Source organism: Rhynchophorus ferrugineus, unplaced genomic scaffold (genome assembly GCF_030347505.1).
Source record: "Rhynchophorus ferrugineus isolate W39M unplaced genomic scaffold, kcgeb_rfMv2 rfM7, whole genome shotgun sequence".
Lineage (NCBI taxonomy): Eukaryota > Metazoa > Arthropoda > Insecta > Coleoptera > Curculionidae > Rhynchophorus > Rhynchophorus ferrugineus.
The window spans coordinates 34,241,055-34,267,680 of record NW_027472586.1 but is presented as its reverse complement, the minus strand read 5'-3'; the positions used below and the strand labels follow the sequence as shown (position 1 = coordinate 34,267,680).

General features: G+C 31.4%; 1 protein-coding gene across 2 annotated transcripts in view; it reads left to right on the top strand.

Annotated features, from left to right (window-relative positions):
* Positions 1-23,683, top strand: part of LOC143199869 (uncharacterized) — a 54,363-nt gene extending 30,680 nt beyond the window's left edge. The window contains exons 1-6 of one of the 2 annotated variants that reach the window (XM_076409988.1): positions 6,550-6,692; positions 11,134-11,201; positions 16,614-17,355; positions 18,383-18,674; positions 20,921-21,336; positions 22,360-23,683. In XM_076409988.1, the coding sequence (XP_076266103.1) occupies positions 6,673-6,692; positions 11,134-11,201; positions 16,614-17,355; positions 18,383-18,674; positions 20,921-21,336; positions 22,360-23,605 (2,784 nt within the window). In that variant the 5' untranslated portion in view covers positions 6,550-6,672 and the 3' untranslated portion in view covers positions 23,606-23,683. Of the gene's footprint in view, positions 1-6,549; positions 6,693-11,133; positions 11,202-16,613; positions 17,356-18,382; positions 18,675-20,920; positions 21,337-22,359 lie in introns of those variants that run through there. The other variant, XM_076409989.1, reaches the window with a different exon arrangement.
* Positions 23,684-26,626: the final 2,943 nt, after the last annotated feature.

Here is a 26,626-nt window from a genome sequence, read left to right as displayed (position 1 = left end):
AAAGTACATCCAGAAAAGTCAGCTATGTGAGGATCGCCACAGTTGCTGCTGGTGACACAGGTCTTTTACAAACCCGGGCTGCTGAAAGTTAAAGAAACAGGTAAATGTTGCCGCTTAGGCTTCCTATATAACTCCAACTACTATAGTTGAGGCAGCTTCTATAAGATGGCGGATTGTTACCCCCGCACCAGCGTGGGTAGACCCTGGAGGGCCAATATAGTATTGGTCATCAGGGGACTTCTCCATAATCTTGCAGTTGATAATGAGGTTCACCTTTTCCTTTAATTATAAGTGGTGAAGTGTTTAACTCTTAAGTATCCCCTTGCTCGTTATAAATCAAATAAGCAAGTGCACGTATTTTGGCATCTACAAGAATTTTTTTTTTTTTTAATAATTCCCAGCGAGTAGAAGTGTTGAACAAAATTGTGAACAAAAGGATAATCCACGGCCCGTTTTACTATTAATGTTGTGTACGAAAATAGAAACTGCAACATCATTGGGTGTATGGATGATTTAGATCAGTTTTGTGCAGCAGGTGCTCTATTCGCCAACATTAAGTAATCAAATTTTCTACTTTTCTCCATCATGCGATGCGCCACATAAATATCCTTTTTTTTACAAACTGCAGCAAAGAATATTGGAATTATTCAAATTCAAAATAATATTGATAGCACCCTTAGTGCATTAGCATTAGATATAATAAGTCAAGCCGGAAAATAAACGCAGTTGTCTAGGCAACAGTAAATTTGATCACGGAATTTCTGGTTTAGAGGATGTTCCAATAAATTGTACAAAAGATCGATTTTATTTTAAAGAGCACCTAGTAGTTGGATCACTGTTCTTTTTGGAATACTTTGGAGAATACTGCGGTAAATTTTCTGAGGATAAAGTCACTTCCGTATGTTCCTTTTATCCTTCACTTGATAAAGAACGCTTGCGAACTGAGTTGTCAGGTATTTATTCAAGAAATGATTGCAGAACATTAAATCGTGCGCTACTTTTAAAATTTTTCGTAGCAAAGAATTTTTATAAATTGGGACAACAACTCCCATGGCATCAGAGGCTACAGGTATTTTACAAAACGTTTCTCAGGATATTAGTGAAACAGTTTATCTCCGATATAGACATTTTTAAACACAAAGTATATGGGATAGACTTAATTTTTGCAAAGATTACAGAACACTGAACTGATTCCTAACTAGTTTTTAGTGTTTTTGCTTTACTGCCTTAAAAAACTAGAAGTATTATAATACGTATATATAACTTGATGTATTGATTGTGTTTGTATTATAGTAAATAATAATGTATATTAATTTAGCGACTTTTAGAAGCTACATGTGGTTGAACGTTGAAACTTCCGAATAAAAAATACTCTAGATTTTTACATTTTTCGAAATATGTATTATGTTATCTACATTTCATAACTTTAAAATAATATTTATACAGGTGTAGATACATTTAATATATATTTGTTTTATTTTTAGTCTATAATATATACACGTAATATCGTTTTATCGGCAGAGAGGCAAATCAATAATCAGATAATAAGTAACCTGAATAATAGCTAATAAGCAAATATTATAGAAATTTATTTGCTAAAGGAATACTGTGATAATTGGAAGATCTACGTTTAAATTATAATACATAATTGAATATTTTTAGTATAAGTGATAAAAATTTATTAAATAAAATAATAATAAAATAATAAAAAATAAGGTTTAAACACATTTTCAAACTTTAGGCATAATGCCCTGAAAGTTGACGAGAGATATTCCTGTACAATATAAGTTGTGCCAAACGACGTCATTTTGAAATAACTGTTATACTTTTGATATTGTCAAAGAAATGAATACAATAATTTCCCAATCCAGAAACTAATGAACTTAATCTGATGATAGGTCAAGGCAATGTTAGCTAGAATAATAATGTATTATAAAGAAATTATTAAAAATACATTTGCTTTAGAATTGAAAATGGGAACTACTAAGATTTTAAAAGAAACTAAAACCCAAAATTGTTAAATTTGCTACGTTACGTAAAACATCAATCAGAAGTGCTGTGAGGTCACTTACGGTTTCCTAACTACCTTAGAGCTGCTCTTCGATTTTATTTGGATTACTCGTCTTACATTTTGCATTTAAAAAGTTGGTTTTATGCTACCGACTGAATGAAAAGTTAAGCGAAAATATTAAATTGGGATTTATCGAGGGAAATAACCCAAATTTGTCCAGAATGGATTCGTTGATGGTGATTGTGAAATAATAATTTTAAAGAGAATACCATAATTTTCGTAGAATGCATGTGATTGAATAGTTCAGACCTACGAAACTTGAAATATTTGGAATATTGAATAAATGTAGTTAATAACTGAGAAATGCACAATCGCCTCTTGGTAGATATGAGAATAGTATTATTGAAATCATATAATCCATCACCCTATAACTTACTAAGATATATCAAAATTGTGACAGTTAAAATTTGTAATGACAATTTGAAGATACAGCTGCAAACGTATTTGACAGGGCTACCCATATATACATTTTCGATAAATAGTAACTACACCAAAAAAAGTTTAAATCATATACATTTGGTAAATGCTAAATGATGATCGGGTGAACAAAAAGCACAAATGTAATTTTTTATAGTAATTTTAAGTTTATTTTAATAATAGCCCTATAAACTTATTGTACTACTTTATCAAGTACTTTACAATATCTTTGTTTAGGCATGCTTTAGCGTATTATATTCTTCTATGAGTTCTTAAACTATATCTCCCTTTAGTTTCTTTTACTTTACATGACCTGTGTGACGACATTTGGGTTCATCCATCGTCTGACGTAAGTATTCTTCAAAATGTTTGAAGTTTCTGTTTGTCATAATAGCAGTTACCTTTAACCTGGTGAAGTATGTCCCATCGAATTATTTGATCGTCAAGAAACCAGATATTTCTTGACACTTGTTGGAGGCTTGAAATTAATTAATATTTTTCTTTTTATTTTGAAAATACATGGTGGTTAAGTAGTGAACGACAGGGAATGTTCAGTGAGTACAGTTAGATATCCATTTTAAAATAACAACATTATTAAGGGCTCATATACACAATAAACCAAACAAATGAGACCTAACCTAAAATAACATTAATACTGTTATTTATCTCGATATTATGTTAAAATACACTTAATTAAAGGTACTTAAAATATTAAATAATTACATTAAAATAGTTAGATATGCTTGATATTAAATGACATATATTACAACATGTGCAACTATAAAAATTACGATTAAAAAAGAACTGTCATCAAATACACCAAAAAATTAATCCGCTGCAAAAACATATGACACAAATGAGAGTCGAACAAGACAGGAAAGTAAATCGGTATCTCAATCGGTTTTATCCCATTGACGAGAAGGAATTAGAAAATGAAGTTGACTGGAAATAACAAGGACGATGTAAAAGAAATAAGAAGAATACACCGGAGAAAACTACGGGACAATCTCCATCAATAAACATTAGTCAACAAGAAAAGCAGGTGTGTAAAAATCCACCCTCACTTAACATAGATAAAAGAGAAAAATATGGCCACTAAAGGCATTAATGCTTCATCAGAACTATTAGCTGTAAAGGAAATTAAGCTTAATTTATACCACAATGTAAACCGTGTCAAGAATATGGACATATTCAAATATATTGTTTTATAGGACACCAAGATGCGCGAAATATGCACAAGAACACGCCACAAAACATTTGCACTAAGCCAAAAAATGTACTCCCTATATGTACCAAAGCTACAAAAAAGAAAAAGAAACATATTATATAGACCAAAAACTGTAGACAATCACAAAAAAAATGATGATAAACCATCAACATCACAACAGAACAGGCGAATGACAAGACAAGAAAACAAAGTACTGCATACCTGGAATGACATAGTCGTAGGAAGAAATAGTGCACCACAAAAGAGAAAAAACAACACCAACAACATAGAAGACATGTTACAGAACAGAATGCTAGCATTAGAATAGTAACATGGAACGCTTATGGACTTAATTTCAAAAACGCATTTCATAAATGAAAACTATCTCAGATTCAAGGGATATAATACATACACAATACATCAGCCTAATGCTGCCAGATGAGGAAGCACGTTTATAATAAATCAAAATATTAAACATTTTGAAGATATACTAATAAAAACCGAACAAATGCACCTCTGAGGCTATATATTGCAAATGATAAAAGTAGTCGCTATATACTGTTACTGAGATATAATCACAAGAAAGAACACGATTTCAACGTTCTTGACAATCTTGGAGGAAGATTTGTACCAGGAGGAGGTCTCAATGCGAAACACACCTTTTGGGGTTCTAGATTAATTACTACAAAAAAGAGAGAGTTACTCAATGCAGCTAAAGACCACAACTGTGACTTCCTTCCACTGGACGACCTATATACTGGCCAACAGGCATTAATGGAATTCCTGATTTATTGGAAATCTATATAATCAGAAAAAAATATAAACATCAAAAAATTCAAACACTACAACAAGACCACGGTACAACACAGAAAAGTATTAAATAATAAAATTCTAACTAAACATGAAAAAAACAACAGAAGATGTTGATATAGAAGCCGAGATTTTGGTTAGTGATATAGAATAGACGGTAGGAGACCAATAAAAAGGATAGTTGCTGGGAATTACTATCTTACTGAAATAAGAAATCTCGCAGCTGAAAAAAGAAGGCTGAGCAAACAGAATGTCAATAAATAAAAATATATTAAATAATATCACACAAACCCTGAGCAGATAAATAAAGAACGAAACAATAAATTCCTACTACCATCAAGGGGTCACATATGAGAAAGACACTGACTATTCTCTGTGGAAGGCCACTAAAGGAATAAAATGACCAACATCACATAATCCTCCTTTAAGAAGAGGAAACGCAACATGAGCTCTAGCCCTCCCAGCACTCTAGAAAAACCACTTCCGTTTGCCAACCATCTGGAAATTCCTTTTCAACCAAATCAAACAGATGGAAATGAAATCGTACCTCAAATAAATGAAGTAGTCGCAAAGAAGAACCAGTTACATCAAAAGAACAACCAGAACTATCTTAAAACACTTGCCAAGAAAAGCAGCAGTAAAACTAGTATATTTTATGCAAGTTTTAGATGTGCCTACCTGTTGGAAAGCGACGGAGGTCATCATGAAAAATGCATAATTCCCCTGTATCAGTTTGCTTTTAGAGAAAAACACGCAACAGTAGACCACGCCCATAGACTTTCTGATCAATTGGAAAAAGCACTAGAAGAGAAGACGATATGTTCAGCAATATTCCTGGATGTAATGACCATCAATAAGGTTTGGCATCTTGAATATAAGCTTAAAGTTGGTGTACCACAAGGCAGTGTTTTGGGTCCATTGCTGTATCTCCTCGTATCTCATACAGCTATGATATACCAGTAACAGAAAAAACTACAACAGCCACGTTGCGTATGACACATGTATACTGGCAGTTGACAAAACGGAACAAGAAGCTAAGAAGCAAGACACCAAGAGGCAATAAGTCAAGTTAATGCATGGAAGAAAAGTTTGCGCATGTTAATTTTACCAATAAACACAATGCTCAAATGCCAATAATTATTAACAATTATACTATTCCATATGCAAACACAGCTGAGTACCTAGACATGGACCTAGATGCGAAGTTACGATGGAAATAACACATTGTGAAGAAAACAGAATAGCTGAATCTCAAATATAGAAAATTAAATTGGCTATTAGGTAGATACTCTGAACTAAGATTTCGGAACAAGGTACTAAGGGATATTGTCAAAGTCCCTTGGTATGTAACAAACCACCTCCTACCCAGAGACCTGGAAGTGGAGACGGTGGTAGAGGAGATAAGAAATGTTGCAAAGAAGCATGAATAACGGCTTAACAACTACGAGAACGCAGAAGCAACCCAGCTGCTAGGCCAAAGTGGAATAGTGAGAAGACTTAACATGACCAAACCTTTTGAAATAGTGTAGTGCAGTGACTTAAAAGCAGAGCATAGTGTGTGTTGTGTGGTGTATCTAATAGTGAACAAAACTGAAAGTACGACGCAATGTTGCTGAATTTAACTTTGACTTTTAGTTTATTTTACTTTTATTCACATTATTACAACATTCTAATACAAATAAGATAATGAAAGAAAGAAAAATGTTATAAGATATCATTTATTTTAACGTTATAATTCAATGTTCACTGCTATGTTGAATAGACTGTAGATTAGTTGTAAATAAAAATGAATAAAAAATCTGACCGAAACTATCATCAATGTTTAATACATTATAATTTATAATCGCTATTTGATAGTAGTGACCGGTAGTTTTAATTAGTACTCAATATTTTTAGGTAATAAATATTTAACAATAGACAAAAAGTGGGATTCTTTGGTACAATAGAACTACTGCTGGCAGTGACACTGTGTGCGGCAAAACAAAATAATTTTTATCATTAAGTAATAGAGAAAAAATAATAGGGGTCTCTAGTGAAATATATAAAACCGTATCAGTTTAAACTATCGTTATCAATTTATTTCTATATATGAAAATTCACTCATTATATTGATTCATTTTACGGTTTCATTTCACAGTATAAGTTTAAAGAATCATATTTTCCAAATATGTCACCAGCAATACGAAGGTAAGTTACACTTTTAACATACATTTTAATTAGTATTTTATAGTAGCATAATTGAAATGGTGTGATTGTGTTTGCCATTAAATTAAAATTGGGCAACATTTGGAAATAATTAGTCATATTCCAGTAGAAAAAGTATTAGAAATGTAAAAAAGGCATGAAAAACGCCATATTTATATAGAGGTAATATTGAAATATATTTACATCAACTGCATGTAGTATAGTTACATAAAGACATCGTATTAAAATATTTTTACAGAAAGTCCATAAAGGCTTGAGATATTATCTAATATTATTTGTATTTATGTTCATCTATATCAAAGCAAAATCTTCATCTAGTAGACCAGCGAACTTTTCATCTGAGGTCTCCAGTTATTACATCATTATTTTTCCGAAAAAATAACTTATTTACTTATACACTGTTATAAAAGTATATTATTTTTCCTTGTTTGTTTCACTTCTCCACCTATAGAATAGTAGTCATTAGTAAAAATTAGGTAATTAGGGTGTTATTGATGAATAATGTTATATGTTTTGTTTATTCATAAGTATCAAATATTTATCAATTACTGGAATTTTTGCTACTACTTGTGACCGACATACCTCATTAATTAATTTATTAATGAACTATCTAGCTTTTAGATTAACGTAATGAAAATTTACTCAAAATGTGTGTAAAAGTTATAATTAACTTCAGTATTACTTCTAATACAATTATATATTATTTATCTCATATGAATAGTATAAGAATAATTTACTTATTTGCCTCTTATCATTTAAAAAATCTGCAGCTATATCGTGGTGAAATTTTGGCATATTATCCACTATAAACAAATTGCTGTTCTGATATTTTAACTTTTAAAATTTTAGCCCTACATTCCATATTTACTTTTGTTCTTCCATATTTTAAAACCAATTTCTGGTACAACACTAAGAATAAAACAACCATTTAATTACTAGTATTGTTACAGATATGTTAATGCATCACAAAATCTAAATATACTTTTCTAGTTTTGTTTTCAGTCAATGATACATTTTAAAATAGCCGATTTGCATACTGTTCTTCATATTCAGTTCTGGTACTTTGGGTTTTTAACCTTCCCTGGCACATTTATGCTTCCTGAGAAACCGCAGATGGTGATATGACATGAATGTGACGGGGTTGCCGCCTGTTCGTTTCCGTGAGTTATGTAAGGAGTATTGGTCATCGAATAAACTATCCTTATATCAGAGAAAATAAATAACAATATATTTTTTGCAACAAGTATAAAAGATATCTATATTTTACAAAAAATATATCGATATTACAAATATTATTAAGATATTAAGATAAAAACGGCCATTTAAAATGAATTATTTAAAGTCGAAAAATATCGAAAAATTCCTAGATTCTATCGCCTTTGTTGTCATCCCGCGACGGAGCAATTAATAACTGCAACAACAGCAACATATTTTAATAACAAATATAGAGCGGTAATCGATGGTATTTTTGAAGATTAACTTTACGTTTACATTTTTCTTGAATTAGTTGGACAATATAGTTATTTATTATTTAATGTAGAAAACTAGCAGCAACCAATATAAAAATACATTTTTAGTAAAATGTTATGTAATATAATTTGTAAATTGCTATTGGATACAGGGATTTTCACGATAAATCTGACAATAAAAATTGTTTGAAGGTTATGATAAGGGTAACGATGGAAAGTGATAATACTTGTATACGTTTATACATAAGTATATGTCCTGATTTTGCATGAGCATTTGAGCTGTATGATTTTTCCAGCATGACATCATTTAGAAAATGTTATTGCAATTAACCGAATAATATAAAAAATAAAAGGTAATCTACACGTATATTTAAGTACGTGGTACTTAATTTATCAAAAGTTTCTACTTATTTAAAATATTTTTGACACGAATTATCAATGTGATATACTTACTAGGGAAATAACAAGATAACGATTTAATAATAATTAGAATTGGTCCGTTAAGTATTTCAGTTTTCCGATTTCTCTATAATAAATGTTTTATTAGAATATTTATTATTAATTTTTTATTATACTAAGTAATCTTAAATATTTCTTTGAATGATACAAATCTATAAATAAGTGTTACTAAATTTTACTAAACGTCATATCTTTCACTTATCCAGTCTATGTCCCAAAGAATAGGTATAGAAGGCAAAGTTTTGTTCGTTAGTATGGCGAGTTTTTTTATAGAGTATTCCAGTTCTTTCTCCTTGTTTTTAGAATTATTTCCATAATTGTCAATTTAGTTTATGATTGAAGAAAATAACATTTTATCGTTGCAGCTTTAAAACATAAGTTATATTTAACAGTAGTAGCAAAGGTTTATACAGTTTAAACCTATCCATTTAATACACTAGTTTGAACAAAATATACTGATAGAAAAGAACATATCAATAACTTACAGTTACGATTTTGAAGCATTCATTTACGATATGGTCACGTAATATCTCTTCAGTGTTCTTAATAATTGGAATTGCAACGTATCTAGAGCATTTGCTTTTTCCTTTGTACTCATTGTACTTTCATTATAGTTAGTGCCAGCGTCTGAACTGAGTGGATATCTTATTTTAGCTTTATCCTAATATATAAGTCTTTCCAACATTGACGGCGGAGTATCTCACACGTTTAGCTTCCTTTGCATCTGTTACTATAGTGATAAAAGAAGATACATCACATGTTCATTATCCCTTCGTGTTATAATTGTTCCTAGCAATCTTATTGTTATCCATTACTATATGTATCTATTATTATGCTGTACCTCTAGCCACTATGTTTTGTTGCAATGGTATATAATTTATATTTTAATGTACTTAAAAACTGATTTAATCAAGAAAAGAAGAGTCTTTTGGTTGAATGTCGGTACAAAGCGACACTGGGGGTAAAAAGAGTCCAACCTGTCCTGTTTACCACTTAGGCAAACAATTTAGTTTTCTAAATTTTGGTGATCCCAGATTTCAATAGTCTACAGCTAAGAAACTGAGATATTGTAATCCACCTTTGGTAGCTGTTCACCATGAACTACAAGCTTCTGTCCAAATTCCAATGGAAAATGTTAATTCACGGTACGTTCAGTCCGCCTTTGAACCCTGGCCGTACCCCTTGAACTAAGATGAACGTGCCAGGAATCTATGGGCGAGGGGTGTTTTTCAAAGCTTGAATATTACTTAGTCTATGGCCTTACAGCTTCAATTGCGATATTTTTGCCCGAACCCCACTTAACTACACCCAGAAACGTTTCAAGTAACCGCGGAACGATTGTCAATCCAACACCATTTCAAACGAGAATAGCCTTATTCAAGAAGAGATGATGCGACTGATTGAAAAGCGATACAAACAGAGACTGATATTTTCCATCGATATAAACCTATAAATAGTAATTAGATGGTCAACTATTTTAACAAAAAGATCAAGTATTATAAAATACGTAACTGAACGTGTCGTAATTTGAATGTTTAATAGCAATAATTAAGTTGATGTTGTTTTTTGTTGCAAATTAAAATAACTATATATAATACTATCGAATAGGGAAAGAAAAAGTAAGGTCAGAGTGAAGAAATATCGATATTTTTTCAAAAATATCAAAGCCGAATTATCAATACATTTCTCCGTTACCGATACCCCTAGTAGAATGTGCGTAAAAAAGTAAAAAAATGTAAAGTTGATATTTCAGCGTTGTCAATTATTATCTATTGTATGTATTTGTAGGCATTACAACTACATTAATTTCCATATTTATTATAATGCTCTACATTAATTTTGTTTTGTTAATTTCCATTTAAATTTAAGTTCAAGTTAAATTTTATTTATATATGTGCAATCTTCCATAACAATAGTAATATCAGGAACTCTATTAAGAAAATAAAACAATATGTACGATAATAAATATAATTCATTTATTGACATATAAACGTTATAATAACAATCTAAGTGACTTTCTATATAAATAATGTGAATATGTATGTATATAAGTGATAAAATGTGTAAGTTGTGAAGTCAAACACTTTTATTTTATGAAAAGAAGTAATACCTTATGGGCACGACCGAATAGGCAATACTGCCGGTTAAATTTCACTGTAATATAAAGAAAACGTTTATAATATAAGTACGTCACTTATCATATCACATTACCAGACAACAGTGATACTACTTCAACGTCCAAAAGAAAATGGCGGCATTCAGTTGATTGATTTTATACCTCGATCGTTTGTAATACGGCAAGGTCAGACACGAAAGCTGCCGAAATTAGTACTTATACTTGTACTTATTAGTAATTAGTACTGATACTGCGTCAATACTTAAAATAATCACTACACGAAAATTCGCGTCATCAATGTATACTTTTTTGAATCGTTCACTCATTCATCATAATTAAATGGAGACGTTCACTGTCCAAACCTAATTTTTTTTTGCAGATCAGTAATGAATATTCAGCTTAATCAAGACACTAAGACCTTCGCAGGCCGGAATGGATCATATACAGGTTAGCAATGACGTTCTTCATCAATTGTCATTTTATAAACATTATATATAAAAAAATATTTATTACATTATAGTTACAATTTTTAAAGCTGTTACCTTAATAGTTCTATTTATTTTTTTAAATCATATCAATCGATTATCGAATTTACTTTATTTATAAGTAGGACATTTGACGTAATTTAAATTACAGAATACTTACTACTTTTATTTATAATATAATTATTATCATCATGTTTTAGAATGATAAATATGTATTTAATATCTAACTTATTTATAGTTGCGTAATAATATAATATATATAATTATATAAAAGCATTAATTAAAAACAAGAAAAATTTTAATTAAAATACTTGTAGTATCGTTCCAAGAATGTTGTTGGTGGAATATTGATGTTTCGTTATAATGTTTAACTTAATAATAAAACTACTTTACAGAAGATAATTATCAAGAAGAGTCAATGTCATAAATATAATATAATATCTTTAAAAATAATTAGGTATTTAATCCTTATAAATAGGATTATTTATAAAAAAAATTTCGCATTCATTTCGCAATAACTATTAAGTTATTCAATACATAATAGCTAATCCACAACACCTTTCTGCCTATTCATCAACTGACTCACCCGCTCTTCGAAATAACGATCAACCTGCCAATAATTGAAATCCCTCAAATGCCAGAATGGAACATCATTACAAACAAAACATGCTTGAGAAGTCCGGTAGAACAAGTCGTCCAAAGACACGAAAATCAGCGATTATTGGCTTTAAGAACCCATACAACAGTTTCAGTGCGTTAAACAAGTGCTGTTAAACACCTGCATGACTTGCTGAAGGCAATATGTAATAATAAAAACGATGGGATCTGAAACAATGAAGATTTAAGTGTTTGACCCTGAACACTACAAAGTGTTAATAAGAGAATTGGACAATAGAAATACGCAATTCCATACTACCCAACAAGGCCACGAAGTTGTAAATATACACAATATTAAACATCATGCAACAAAGGAGCCACTGCCAATGTTTGATATTCATTTGAAGCCAAAAGAAAATAATAAACATGTTTACGAGATTAAATATTTGAACCACAAAGTCTTTAAATGTGAATCTCCATACACAAAAAGAATCATCCCGCAATGCGCCAGATGCCAAGCATATGGGCATACCAAAACATACTGTCGCAAGTTATATAGATGTGTGAAATGCGTAGGCGAGCATGCGACGAATGATGCAAAACACGTGGCGATAAAGTAAAATGGGTCAACTGAAAAGGGTGGCCATCATGCAAGTTATAGAAGGGGATGCCTAGTCCGTAAAGCATTAAAACAAAGAACAAAGACTATAACATTTAACTCATCTAATGCACAAATACAACATCCTCATATATCACACGCACACGTAGTAACCAACAGTTCGTAGACAATACCAATCACCACTGAACATATAAGTACTATTAGTAAATTAGAGGAAAAGATGGGTAAACTTATGGAGCAAATGAGTACAATGATGAATTTACTCACCGTCGTCGTTAGCAAGCTGGCCTATTGACTGTACAAATACAAATACAAAATAGCGGTCTGGAATGCTAATGGACTCCAGCAACTTGCGAGGGAACTTAAAATGTTATTGAATGAACAAAATATTGATATCGTGATCATATCCGAAGCATATTTCACTGATGGAAATTATTAACGGATTCCGAAATACAAGCTATATAACACAGATGATAAAGAATATGGAGGAACATTCCAAATTATACGTGGAAACATAAAACACTGCGAAAGAAAGAAATTCAGCGAGGAATATTTACAAGCCGCCAGTGTAACCATTGAAGTGCACGGGCCATTAACAATGAGTGCTAGCTATTGTCCACCTAAACACAACAAGGCAGAAGCAAAACATGTAATGCAATGAAGGCACATAATCTACAACATTTCTCTACCGGTGAGCCAATATATTGGCTGTCAGATAGAAATAAAATTTCCAATACCATAGTATTACCAAAAATATTGACATCAAAAGTGCAAAGCTGAATCATGCTTTCATCTATCATCTCATCGCTCACCAGTTAGCTAGTACGATAGTCAACTTAAATATTGCCAACGAAACGGCTTTCTTAGAACACTAAAACTAACTGGTCATTATTTAGAGAGAAACTAGATTGTTTAATATCTATAAATTAACCTCTCAAAACTGAAAGAGGTACAGAAACAGCAGCAATAAATATAAGAAAAAATATACAAGAGGCCGCATTGTATGCAACTCCTAATAGCGCAGCATATTTAAAATGTTATTATATATCATCTACAAATGTTGACAAAAAAATATTGAAAAATAAAACTGCGAAAACCCTGACAAGTTAGAACAGAACAGAAGAGAAAATTCATCCTGGTAACAAAAGAGCTGAAAGAGTTAATAAAATATAAACAAAATCAAGTATTTCAAAAATATATAGGAGACCAAATAATGCAAAGGAATATTATCTCAGGAAAGTAACAATAAAGATTAAAAACTTCAACAGCAAAATCCACCCTTTAAAATTGATAACAATACCTAGACTTTAGTTTTTTCTAAACATCCAAAAAAAAGTATTTAATCCGTATCCGTTCGAAGTTCAAGTAAATATGCAACAGAAGAAAATCACATAGTTGACTTTCTTAACATTCGGTTTCAAATGGATCTGCCACATGAGAAATTTACTGTTAAGGAAGTGAAACAAACAATAAATAAAAGAAATCAATGCTAACAAAGATCCTGGCTTTGACTTAATTACTGGAAGGATGTTCAAAGATGTTTCCCCATACGCACTTACGCTACTGAAATCATACCCTAGAGACAGGCATTTTATTGTGAAACCGGATGACGAATACACAGATTTACATACAATAGTTTTCAGTGTTCCGCAGGTCCATTGTTATATCTATTGTCTACAGACCGAACTCAAGAAGCACTAGTGTTGCTAATATGCTGACGATACAGCGATTTTATCATCACACAAGGATTCAATATCAGTTACAAGAAACCGCTTCATCTAAAAACTTCATCTAAAGAAAGTCGAATTGTGGCTGAAAACATGGCGTATCAAAGCAAATAAGACAAAATATACCCATATGAAGCTCACTCTTTGTAGAAGAATTTGTCCCCCAGTTAAAAATTAATAATTATCAACTCCCGCAAGTACACAATGTCAAATATTATGAGAATGCATTTCGATCTACGCTAACATTGAAAAACATCTAGTGACAAAACGCAAACAGCTTGGGCTTAAACTGATCGAAATGTATTGGCTGATGATAGGGCGTCAATCTAAATTATCCTTAGATCATAAGGTTTTGCTGTATAAGTCAATACTTGGGCCCATTTGATTAAATAATTCAGCGCGATATCCCCTTATAACCCATAACTAGTGAAAAATGCTAAATACTCTGAAACACATGAGTGTGCATCCAAATGCACTTCCCAAAGAGTTAAATGAGCGCGAAGACAATGGAGTGCGTTGGCTCAAACGCAAACCACCATACACTCTTATTAATAGACACACAGTGAGATATCATAATCTCTAGAATAAAATTTCGATTATAAATTTGTACAGCAGATACTTACTGAAGCGATCTTCTATATGTTAGTATCATAAAATAATACTTATCGCCCACGGGCAGATTGTGAAGTTCTAAGAGTATTAAAGAAAAACCATAAAAGGAGAAAACTATACCCAAATACTGATCGACAACAGGTTGTTGGGTTGTATTTATAGCCTTATTATATTTACAATAAACTCTTCTTCACACCACCTATGAGGTAAAGTTCTATGCGCGTTTTTTTTTTAATTTTGTAGAGGTGTCCTCTGTAGGCCTAATCCACATTTTGTAAGTTTTCATTAGTTGTCCTAACTGATATTTATTACTATATGTGAGAAAAACTATGTGGTAATAACTGCGTTTTTGGTTTTTCTGTTCCACTATTTTTGTAATTTAAATCTTTGAGGGTTACCTCGATGTTCTTAAGTATTTCGTTTTAAGAATATTGATTCTTAAAAGTTTTGTAAACATAAAGTTAATATAAAAATGCTTTCTAACCACAACTATCGCATATAAGGCGTAGCTGTTAACTTGTCAATGTGGTGGAGAATAAATATGTATATCACAGAACTATAAGTAATTCATTTTTTTTCAAATATTAAATCAAATATTTCATCTTTTCTTTTTTATCCCCTCAATAGTTTAATAAATTAATTAATTACATAACGCGAATTAAACTCGTGGTATTTTAAATACCAGATGTACCGGAAAGCAATTACTGGCTTTATTAAAAAAATTACGTGATTTTCACGAAATTGGAAAAACGTATATATTCAAAATATTGGCCATTTGATTCTATTTATATTTTTTTTTAAACTGTTTGTCACCGAGCCATTTTCTAACTTATTCGAAATTGCCTTTCAGAAAGTGCTACTCTGCAAACGCGTGCTCTATTGATGCGAAAAAGTGATATATGGGAGGAGTTCTGGAGAGTATAGAGGGTGCGATAATATCTCCCATCCACGAGCTCGATATTTCAATAAATACATGATACAAATTTAACATTTCTAGTCAGTAGCGATTAATATCAACTGTTTATCTAACCTTCAAGGGTTGGTAATACACCACATCACTTTGATCCTACCAAACACAGAGCATTGTCCTACAACCAAAACGATTTGACTTTGGAATCGATAGATCGGTTTTGGCCAACTATGATTTTTTGCGCTTAGGATTTTAAGTGACTCACACTATTGGGTGCAGATATAACTTACGATTACACCTGTGAAGCAGCACTTCTTAGACGATTTTTGGATTTTCCATTTGCCGGTCATTCAATTCATGTGGGATTAGTGCCACGTGGAGTTTTCATGTTTACGGTTTCTTAAACCATATTTAATGCTTCACTCAATCGTTTTTGAACTTGTGTTGGATCTTCATCCAATAACTTTCGCAGTTTCGCATCTTTAATCTTTTCAGGTCTACCAGAATATTCATTGTCTTCCAAGTCGAAATTACCTCTATCGAATTTTCGAAGCGTGCCTAACATGTCTTAAGGTTAGAGTGTATGCTGACCGTAAGTTTACGCCAGTAAGCGAAGATTTTCAGCAGTTTTTTTTCTTTCGCTTAAGTAAGATAAGAAAGAGATATACGTGCCGTATATGCACGTTTTCTGGCAGGAAACTTGGTGTTTTCAAAGAGGTATAAATCTATGACGGCATTACATGTGCAAAATATAATACATATAGCCTTGAAGCTTGATGTCAGTAGAAGAAAATTGTATATGTTTCAAACCATGACGTTGCATATTTAACCCTAGCGACATCTATTAAAAAAAGTATATTGGCTATAATACACCTGGTATAATAATAATCAATAATGATTTATTTGCAGGAACTGTGGAAAAGAAACACATTAATGTTCTCTTATTGGGTGATACTGGAGAGGAAAAATCCATTTTCATAAATTCGATTTTTAATTATTTGGAATGTGGAAATTTCTACGACACAGAACGAGGAAAATTAACGATTGTGACTCCAACTGAATTTACTATGTCCGACAATAATGGTAACGTTAAAACGATACATGTTAGAACCACCGATAACAGAAGCCAGTTGTTCGGACCGGGAGATGTTCCCACTCAATTTCGAAGTTTTGTACTTAATAGTGGAGGGTATAAAATTCGACTCATCGATACGCCCGGGATGAGAGACACGGGAGATATCAATCAAGACAAAATTATCTGTGAAAATATTTTGACTTATATCAGTGGCTTATGCGAGTTACATGCCATTTGTTACTTGTGCAAGCCGCAACAAGCTGATGCTATACCATACATATCGCAGATCATTAACAATCTACATGGGAATATCTTCAATAATTTCGTGTTTGTCTTTACGGGTATCCAAACGAAGAACTACATAGCAAGTCAAACTATTCAAATGTCGAACTGGGTTGCAGCCCAAAGCTCCGATAAATCAGCGTACTTCAAATTTGGTTTAAATAACAACAAATTCTGTTTCGAAAACGAGAGTTTCCGTTATCTAGCCGCCATCCAGCAAGGTGTTCAACTGAGTACCGAAGTTAGACAAAAGGCCATCACGAGCTGGAACCACGACCAATCTGAGTTTTTTAGGTACGACAATTTATTTATTGTTCTCTTAACACTACACGTCCAAAAAGAGTAATTCACGTTTTTAAGTTTTAAATAAAATGCATCACGAGATGTTTCGAAATTATTTTCAATCAAGGTAATAAATAACTAGCGATGGGAACTATCAACTGAAAATAGTCGAATCAATCGGTAGTCCCAAAACAATCTAGTCGAGAGTAAAAAAACTGGAGACTGAAATTCCAATATTTTCTTACTCATTTTTTTAAACCACGTGACGGAAATGTACATGTTTCATTTCGAACTGTCTCTTGGAAAGAAAAGGAATTAGGTAATTGCTATAATTTTTTTGCATATATTTAACTTGATTGTAAAGATGAATGGGGTAATGAGTAGTAAATATGTTCATCTTAATCCTTCATCAATCTTTACAACCATAGCATAAAGGATGCGATTAAATACAATAACATTTTTATTTACCGTTAATATTTTAAAATTATTATTGCTTGAAACCTGAATGAAGGAAGTTTGAACATTCAGAAGGCTTGAACATTGGTGCGTTTGAGACTTAAAAAATCGAAAAGACAGTTAAAAAACGCAAGAGTTGATAAATAACGATCAAAATGTTGTTGTTTTACATTCTTTAGTAATAAATAATATATTGTTATTTACAATCATACTAGGAAAAGAAACATAAAACCATATATACTACTTACAAATGTATATAAACATAAATTCGACACATTAAAGATCGCAACTAGAACGGCAAAGTCAGAACATTAAAAATTAGTCGAATAAAACTATCAGTCGAACCGAAAATAAAGACTAAATCAGTCGATCAAGTAGTAAATTGCTAAACAAACGATAGTTTCCGATGCTAGTTATTACTGTTCATATCACTCATCAAAACAATTAGATTCAAGAGTGATATGTTCCCTTTTTTATGCCCTTGAAAAATTATTTCTGAAAATAAAAAAAAATGTATTTTCATTTCCAACCTACTGAAGAAACTCAAAACTATAAACATGATGATAAAAAACGTGCATTTCAGAATGATCGATTTTATCGGAAAACTCACACCTCATATTACACAAGACATTAACGCCATCAATGAAGCCATACGAATAATCGATGAGCTCAGAAAACCCATGGTCGATACTATGCAACTTATACAAGATAATATAGTGACATTGCAACAATACACACAATCTATAGACCTACAAAATAGTAGTCCCGAAGAACTGCAACGGAAACACTGCATTCCTTCGGTTGAAATAGTAGTAACCCATCTCAACTATCCAATCACAGTTTGTACAGCTGTTAAATGCTGTGAAGTATACAAGGTAAGTTTAGGCTAAATTTCGTAACTCATTTTTTTTGGCGTTTCATTAAATTAACGCTAAATATGATCCATTCAATGTAATAGTGAACTGACGTCATTTCAATATACGACGTCAAAACGTTGCAATGTTACCGTACATAACTTTAACATTTTACGCATTTTAGCTTCGATATATAAAAACTAGTGTTGAAACTATCGTTTGAAAACAGTCGATAGTCAAAAAACTAGTATACGGTGTAAATGCACGGTAGATGCAGTTTTTTTAAATTCGTGATGTCAAACGAAGATATACGACTCCTTTCCTGTATAAAATGTGAGATAGGAAAGGACGGAAATAATTGCTTGGAGCAGTTAATTTTATATGTGCTTATATTTTCCAACGGTGGTATAACCTTAAACTTTAACTTTAAAAAAGAAAACGTTTCATCGTAATTTTAATATTTAGAAACTCATGAAGACAGTATAATAAATGTAATTGACTGTTAAATTATATTGAATTTAGAGTTTAATTTAAAAAAGAAAAGGAAAAAAATAATTACTGAATACTATTAACATGCAATTAATAATTTCATTTTAAGCGAAGTAGAATTACTTTTTATTTGAATATTCTGTGGATTTGTAAAAAGGAATGGAATTTTTCTATGGAATGGAATAGTACTCCACAAATATTTTAACGTATTTTAATATGTTAATTGCTATTTTTAAATAATATACTATAATAAATAGAACAATAATACAATAGAAATTAAATAAAACCTAAACACAAAAGATATGCAATAACCATAAATACTAAATAAAAATTAAACATATACCTAATTATAGAAAAAAAAAATTAATCTATGACATAATTAAAAATGATTGCACAATAACTACTAGAGCTTTTTAAAATAAATAAATGCTTTATTTATTATTGAACGGAAATAGGTTTTAACAAAAATTGAGAAAGTAATCGAAATATTACCTATAATTATAATAAAGACAGTCAAAAGTATTTTACTATTTATCACTCACAATTTTAATCTTTTCATCCTATTACATTAATAATCTTGAAAAATATCGTTCCAAAATGCTGCATATTAATATACAATGTATTTTTATTTACAAGCAAACTATAAAAAAAACTATACATATTACATATAAATCTATGTAAGCATAAATTGGGTACATTGTCGTCAATGTCGCGGCTAGGATGACAGAACAGAACGTTAAAATCAGTCGAGTGAAACTAGTGGAACCAAAAATAATAACTAAAAGTACACGACTGAAACAGTTGATAGTAAATAGTAACAAAATCAGTCGGACCGAAAATAGTGACTGAAACAGTCACTGGTAAAAAGTAGTAAAATCAGTCGAACCAAAAATAGTGACTGAAACAGTTGATAGCAAAATGTAGTCAATTACTTAACAGTCGATAGCTGATTTCAGTCGATGGTTCCCAACGCTAATAAAAACTATCTAATATAAATAAATTATGAAATAAAAATCATAGTACATCTAATGCATATATTATCGAGTGACTTAAACTACAATTCATTCAAACAGGCACAATAGGTTGTTCTTGTTCAAAACCACCTGTGGAATCCCTTGGTAAATAGTAATTACTATTTTCAGTAAAATGTACAATTCGGCTGTTCTTATTCATTGGTGATATCAGACGAAGATGTACGAATTCCTTCCCGTATAAATTGTGAGAGAGTAAAGGACGGAGATAACTGCTTGGATCGGTTCATTTTAAATCAATTTAACTGGGCAATCGGCAGTGTTAATTAATGCTATATTTTAGTTTTACTTTAAAATTATGAAAACAGAATGGAGTAATTATCTCAAATACGTTTCATCGTAATTTTAATATTTAGAAACTCATGAAGACAGTATAATAAATGTAATTGACTGTTAAATTATATTGAATTTAGAGTTGCGGAATTGTATTTGTATTTTGAAGCTAGAATGGAAGACCAGAAGCGCAAAATATCATGGCTATCACCTGGCGAAGCCGGCCCATCGACTCCAAGGCCAAATTGTTTTTGTCGCAAGATAGAACAGAACTTCGCCAATTTCGAATTAGAAATGATTAACTGAAAGATGGACAAGATGTATAGAATCAGATGGCCAATACATTAGCTTTTTTTTTTAAATATCGGTAATGATTTTCCGATAACCTGTTAAATTCATATATGATAGAAGCTCTCGCATTTTACAAAAATTATTATTTCTATAAGATAATTTACCACCTTAATATTGTTTTAGATTGGTGACCGTAATGAATATCATTATAAAACACAATGTCATAAGCCATGTAATCTACAAAATGTACCACGTGAAGTAATTGGAACTCCTGAGCTGGCGTATTGTGCAGCTATGAACGGCAATCCGTATTGCCAGGTTTGTGGATGTCACTATACCATGCACATGCATGCGTACTATTTAACCAAGAAAGTAGTTGTGAATAAGACAAATAAAAGTGTTCCTGATACGAAACTTACCCAAGAGGAGGCCGTAAAGATAACAAAAGACTTCATTAAAGTTGCAGAAAAAAAACTAACGGATTATAAAAATGAACTCGGTGTGATGACCAAGACCAATGCTACATTTGCACATTTTCTGCAAAGAAATACTACCTCTACCGATTCTTATGCAGAATACATAAACTATCTAATTACTCGGTAAGTACACAAACTTATAACTGGAATCTAGGTATATTCATTTATCTAGATATATCATTTTTGTGAAAAAGTAATTGGGTTGAAATTAATTCCTAGTATTAAATAATAAAAAAATGTTAATTTTAACAGGAGAATTAACGAAATATTAACCATAGCAACTATTAGTCTCCTCTTTAAGACAAGAGACAAATTGCATTGCATATATCCTTCACAGTCTTACAGTATGTATTGCCGTACCTGAGGGTGGCTTTGTCCTTCTTAAACGATAGTATTGTATTTAGTATTTTTTTACATAAGGCAGTTTCATTTAGTTTTAGCAGCTCGTCATATACTAAACGTTGTTGGTTGCCCACTAGGCGCACAGAAAGACTTCGGGTCAATGTGGATGGCTTTCCTAGACTAATTCAAGACACATGAGCAATGCTTGGCACAATTTCATGAACCATCAGTGACAATATATCACAGAAAACTCTTTTTTTATCTATCAAGCAATGAAATTGGGATGTTGAAATTGCAGATTTGACTTAATTTATTTCTTCTTTTGGGCCTTTTCATCGCTTGTAAACGTCTAAATACAGTTAAGCTGTTGTAAATTTATTTGAAAATTTGGGTTAGGCTTATGTCCAGTAAGTCTTGCAATTCATTGTCATGAAGCATCAATAACTGTAGCTATATATAAGATTTCAATATGTGTACTGCATACAAATTTATTATCTTTAAAATGTCGCATATTATTGAAACTACGATGGTTTTTTTATCATTCTGTAACCATTGAATAGCTAGTTTAGTGAGTACTCCATCCGCCTCCTAAAATCTAAGAATATTGAGGCTTATAACTATACTGTTCTCTCCATCCATTTTAGATATTCTACTTTAACGTCTGTACTAGTACACTACTCGAGAATTCATTTTATTTTATAAAAACATTTCAATTTAATAAGCGTTCGATTATTTTTTCACGAATGTAAAATTAAAACAAAGTAAAAACTTTATTAGGTACTAAATATTGTGTTTGATATACAGGGAAAAGTCATCTGGCGGAAACTGTAATATCACAAAAGTGACAGGCTTAGAAGATCTACTGAAACAGCACAATGAACAGAAAAGGATATTAGCTGATGCTGCTACAGAGCACGAGAAAAATGGATTGAGAGATCCGATCATTCCGCAAACTATTTTTAAGTTGAAGTCCGAAGTATTCACACTTCCATTAACAGGTGTAAAAACCAAAATGTTGTATACGTCCCAGAAAGCAGCAATGAAGAAGGAGCATGCTAGTACCAACAACATCCCTACCGTAATTGTTAATCAAATGGCCAAAGAGAATGCAAATAAACCCGCCCACGTTACTACTGACTCTCTAGGTCCTGATGATTCTCGCAAAACTCCTGCAGAATATCCATCACAATCCAAAGACAACGGGATACCTTCCGCAAAATTTCCTTCAGCTTCCAATGATTACAGCACTACTCCTATAGAATATCCATCACATTCCACAGATCATGGCACACCACCTGTAATATTTCCTGAAGTTTCCAATGATTATGGCATAACTCCTGCAGAAAGTCCATCACATTCCAAAGACAACGGGATACCTTCCGCAAAATTTCCTCCAGCTTCCAATGATTACAGCACTACTCCTACAGAATATCCATCACATTCCACAGATCATGGCACACCACCTGCAATATTTCCTGAAGTTTCCAATGATTATGGCATAACTCCTGCAGAAAGTCCATCACATTCCAAAGATCATGGCATACCTCTTGCAAAATATCCTCCAGATTCCAAGGATTATCGCACAACTCCTGCAGAATGTCCAGTGCATTCTAAGAATTATCACAGACCTTGCGCATACTGTCCTTCAAATTTTAAGAATACACGCACACCTCCCGCAACGGATTATTATTGTCCACACAGTTCAGAATACACATGTCCCTCAAATTTTCAACCACCTTATCATATACACCTTTATTCACCTAACGAAAATTATCACCGCAGTTCCACAGGTCCTATTTCAATTATCGTACATATTCACCCACCTTCTTCAATTCATCGACCATTGCCGATCGGCAACCACTCTCCATCTACCCACTATAATGAGCTAAATAATAAGTGTTCCTGTTTTGTAACTTCCGCAAATGCACCGCCTTTAGCAGATCCCCACCAACCATCTACAGATTATCACAAATTTCCCGCCCCAAACCGCTCTCCATCTGAAGATTTGGAAGATCCAAGTTCTTGTTCTACACCTTCCACAGAAATTTAAAAAAAAAATTAAAATACGTGAATAATTTTAAGTATACCCAAGTTATATCTTATTCAGACTATTGGTTTTCTACACATACAGATATATTTTTTATTCAAACGCATATCATTAAACCCAATCACAATAGCTGAAATAATATACGTGAAACAACGAAAGTAAAAAAAAAGTTTAAAATACAAACAGTAAGAAAATGAGAAGGATAAAAGAAATGTTTGACGAGCAGACAAATTTAAACACCTACAAACCATGACATCAAGAAATGGAGTAGAGACGCAAAAATAAAACATATAATTATAAAACCAAACACAGCATTGTACGTAAACTAAATATTCTTGAAGAGAATAAGCTTAAGACACTTAAGATAAAAATAACATTTGGAGCAAAAATAATATTAATCAATGAAATAACAGGGAGTGAAGTGTCTAGGACGTGTATTGAAAGTGACTAAAAATAAGTGACTGAAATAAAATTTCACGTTAGGTCACACAAAATCAAAAAAAAAAAGGAAAAGTAAATCGAGATGGTTAGAAGAAGTTGAATTTAATTTCTTAAAAACAGGAAAAAAAGCTTAAAAATTTAATTACTGAATCCAAAAAAATTGAGAAGTTATTTACAAGTTAATTCATAACCTCTTAACATGTTAAAAATTCTAAGTATATTTTATATAAATTATATTTTATGAATGTTACCGATCTATTTGTAAGTTGTTGCACATATTCTTCTCCGCTTCTCTATTATGCAATAATAATTAAATTTTATGAAAGTTTTAATATCATTATCCTTTCAAGTCCATTTCAAGTAAAGTGAATTTAATCAGCAAAGTAGGTAAAGTAAGATTAATTAAAATCTTAACTTTATAGTCTAAACATATCTGATGAACTAACATATATCATTTGATTGGCAGGTTATATATTCATAGTTAATATCATAGTTATTTAGTTATTCTCACGTATATTTTTTTTCATATATTCTTTTATAATATATATTATTTTATTTCATTTCTATATAGTTGGTGGAGTTAAGGATAAATTGTTATATTATATGTTACATTTATATAAAGTGTTTCTATAGATTAAATCTGGGTATGGTGTATTATTTAGTATTTATGTACATGTAGAGCGTTGAGAGATAACCTTTAAAATTTTCAAAAAAATGTTATCCAAAATGTTGAATATGCAGTGACTAACTACAATTAATTAAAACGAAGAAGGCACATCATCATCAACGAAAGGCACTTTGGATCATTCAGTCATTGACGAAGATTTTTCAGATATGCCACCATAGATTTCCTGGGCGTCTCTCAGGTCACACTCTATCTCTCTCTGTATTTCTTTATATTATATATAACGTCAATAAATGTATGCATCATGTATACAACTGTTTCATTCCATCCTATCTACTTTCACCGAGCCATATCCCCAAATACTAAACCTATCACTAAAATCATATATCGAGATATTAATCGATTTAGAAGACAAAATTAAGTTATTTAATTTTAAGTAGTAGTTTTTCAAAAATCTGTGTTACTTTCTTTTGTTCACTAATTTGTGTTATAGCAAGTTTGAATTAAAAGAAATAAAAATGATGAGAACAGTTGATCATGTATATATATATATATATATATATATATATATATATATATATATATATAAATATATATATATATATATATATATATATATATATATATATATATATAATATATATATATATATATATATATATATATATATACACATATATATATATATATATATATATATATATATATATATATATACACATATATATATATATATATACACATATATATGTATATATACATCTATAATATAAAAATGAATCGCAAAATGTGTTGGTAAGCGCATAACTCAACAACGCCTGGACCAATTTGGCCAAATCTTTTTTTTAAATGTTCGTTGAAGTTCAAGGATGGTTTTTACAGCGAGAAAAATTAGAATTATTGCTGGGAAAAACCTTAAAAATAGCCCTTTTCTTTTTCCCATACAAATGATTTGTAACTAAAACGTAGCCACTTTGAGCTTTATTGCTATGGTATAAAGTTCATATTAAATTACAAGCACTCACTGTTGTCTAAGCAATGTAGGTGTGTTCCTAACGTCAAAGATCATATCTATCAAAACAATGTGCGTGTGTGCGTTGGAGTACAGAATACATAGTTGGAGGAGTTTAATGTCGCGTTCCGAAACTCGCGTTTCTTTTGTATTAGTTTCGGCACGCGAGATAAAATGCATCAGTTTCCACGTCATTACATCAGTCAAACAAAAATCGCGTTACCAACAGTGTTTTATTATTTTTAATAATTAATAAAGTTGTTTGTTACCTAATCTACTGAGTTTGCTTTTGTCAACTGATACACGAAATAAATTCGTATATCGTGTTTTGTGCAGAGTGTTTAGTTATTTAGTGTTTGTTTAGTTCGTGATTAGTGAAAAAATAATTTATATTTGATATGCCTCCTATAAGACGAAGCAATTTAGGTAGAAGAACCAGAAATGCTATAAACCAAGCTAATTACCGATCTAATCGTACTGCACAAGAAGGTGACGACGGAAATGAACGTGAAAGAATTCGGATATCACAAACGCGTGAAGCGCGAGCGCGACATTCAACTAATAATCGCGCAAGTTTGAATCGAGCTGCTTTCAGTTATGATGTGTCAATTGACTACAGTAACTACCAATGTGTTGTTATTGGTTCTATGAACTTGGTTTGCTCACACTGTAAGGCATTAAAATACAAAAACGAAGCCAATGGATTGTGTTGCGCAAATGGTAAAGTGAAATTGATACCATTGGATCCACCACCAGAACCATTGCACTCATTGGTTTCAGGAATAGGAACAGATTCTATACACTTTTTGACACATATCCAACAATATAACAATTGCTTTCAAATGACTTCATTTGGGGCAACAAATGTAGTTCGGGAAAATTTTATGCCAACTTTCAAGGTATGTATTATAGCAGTTACTCATAATTATTTTAGCGAGCAAAATTT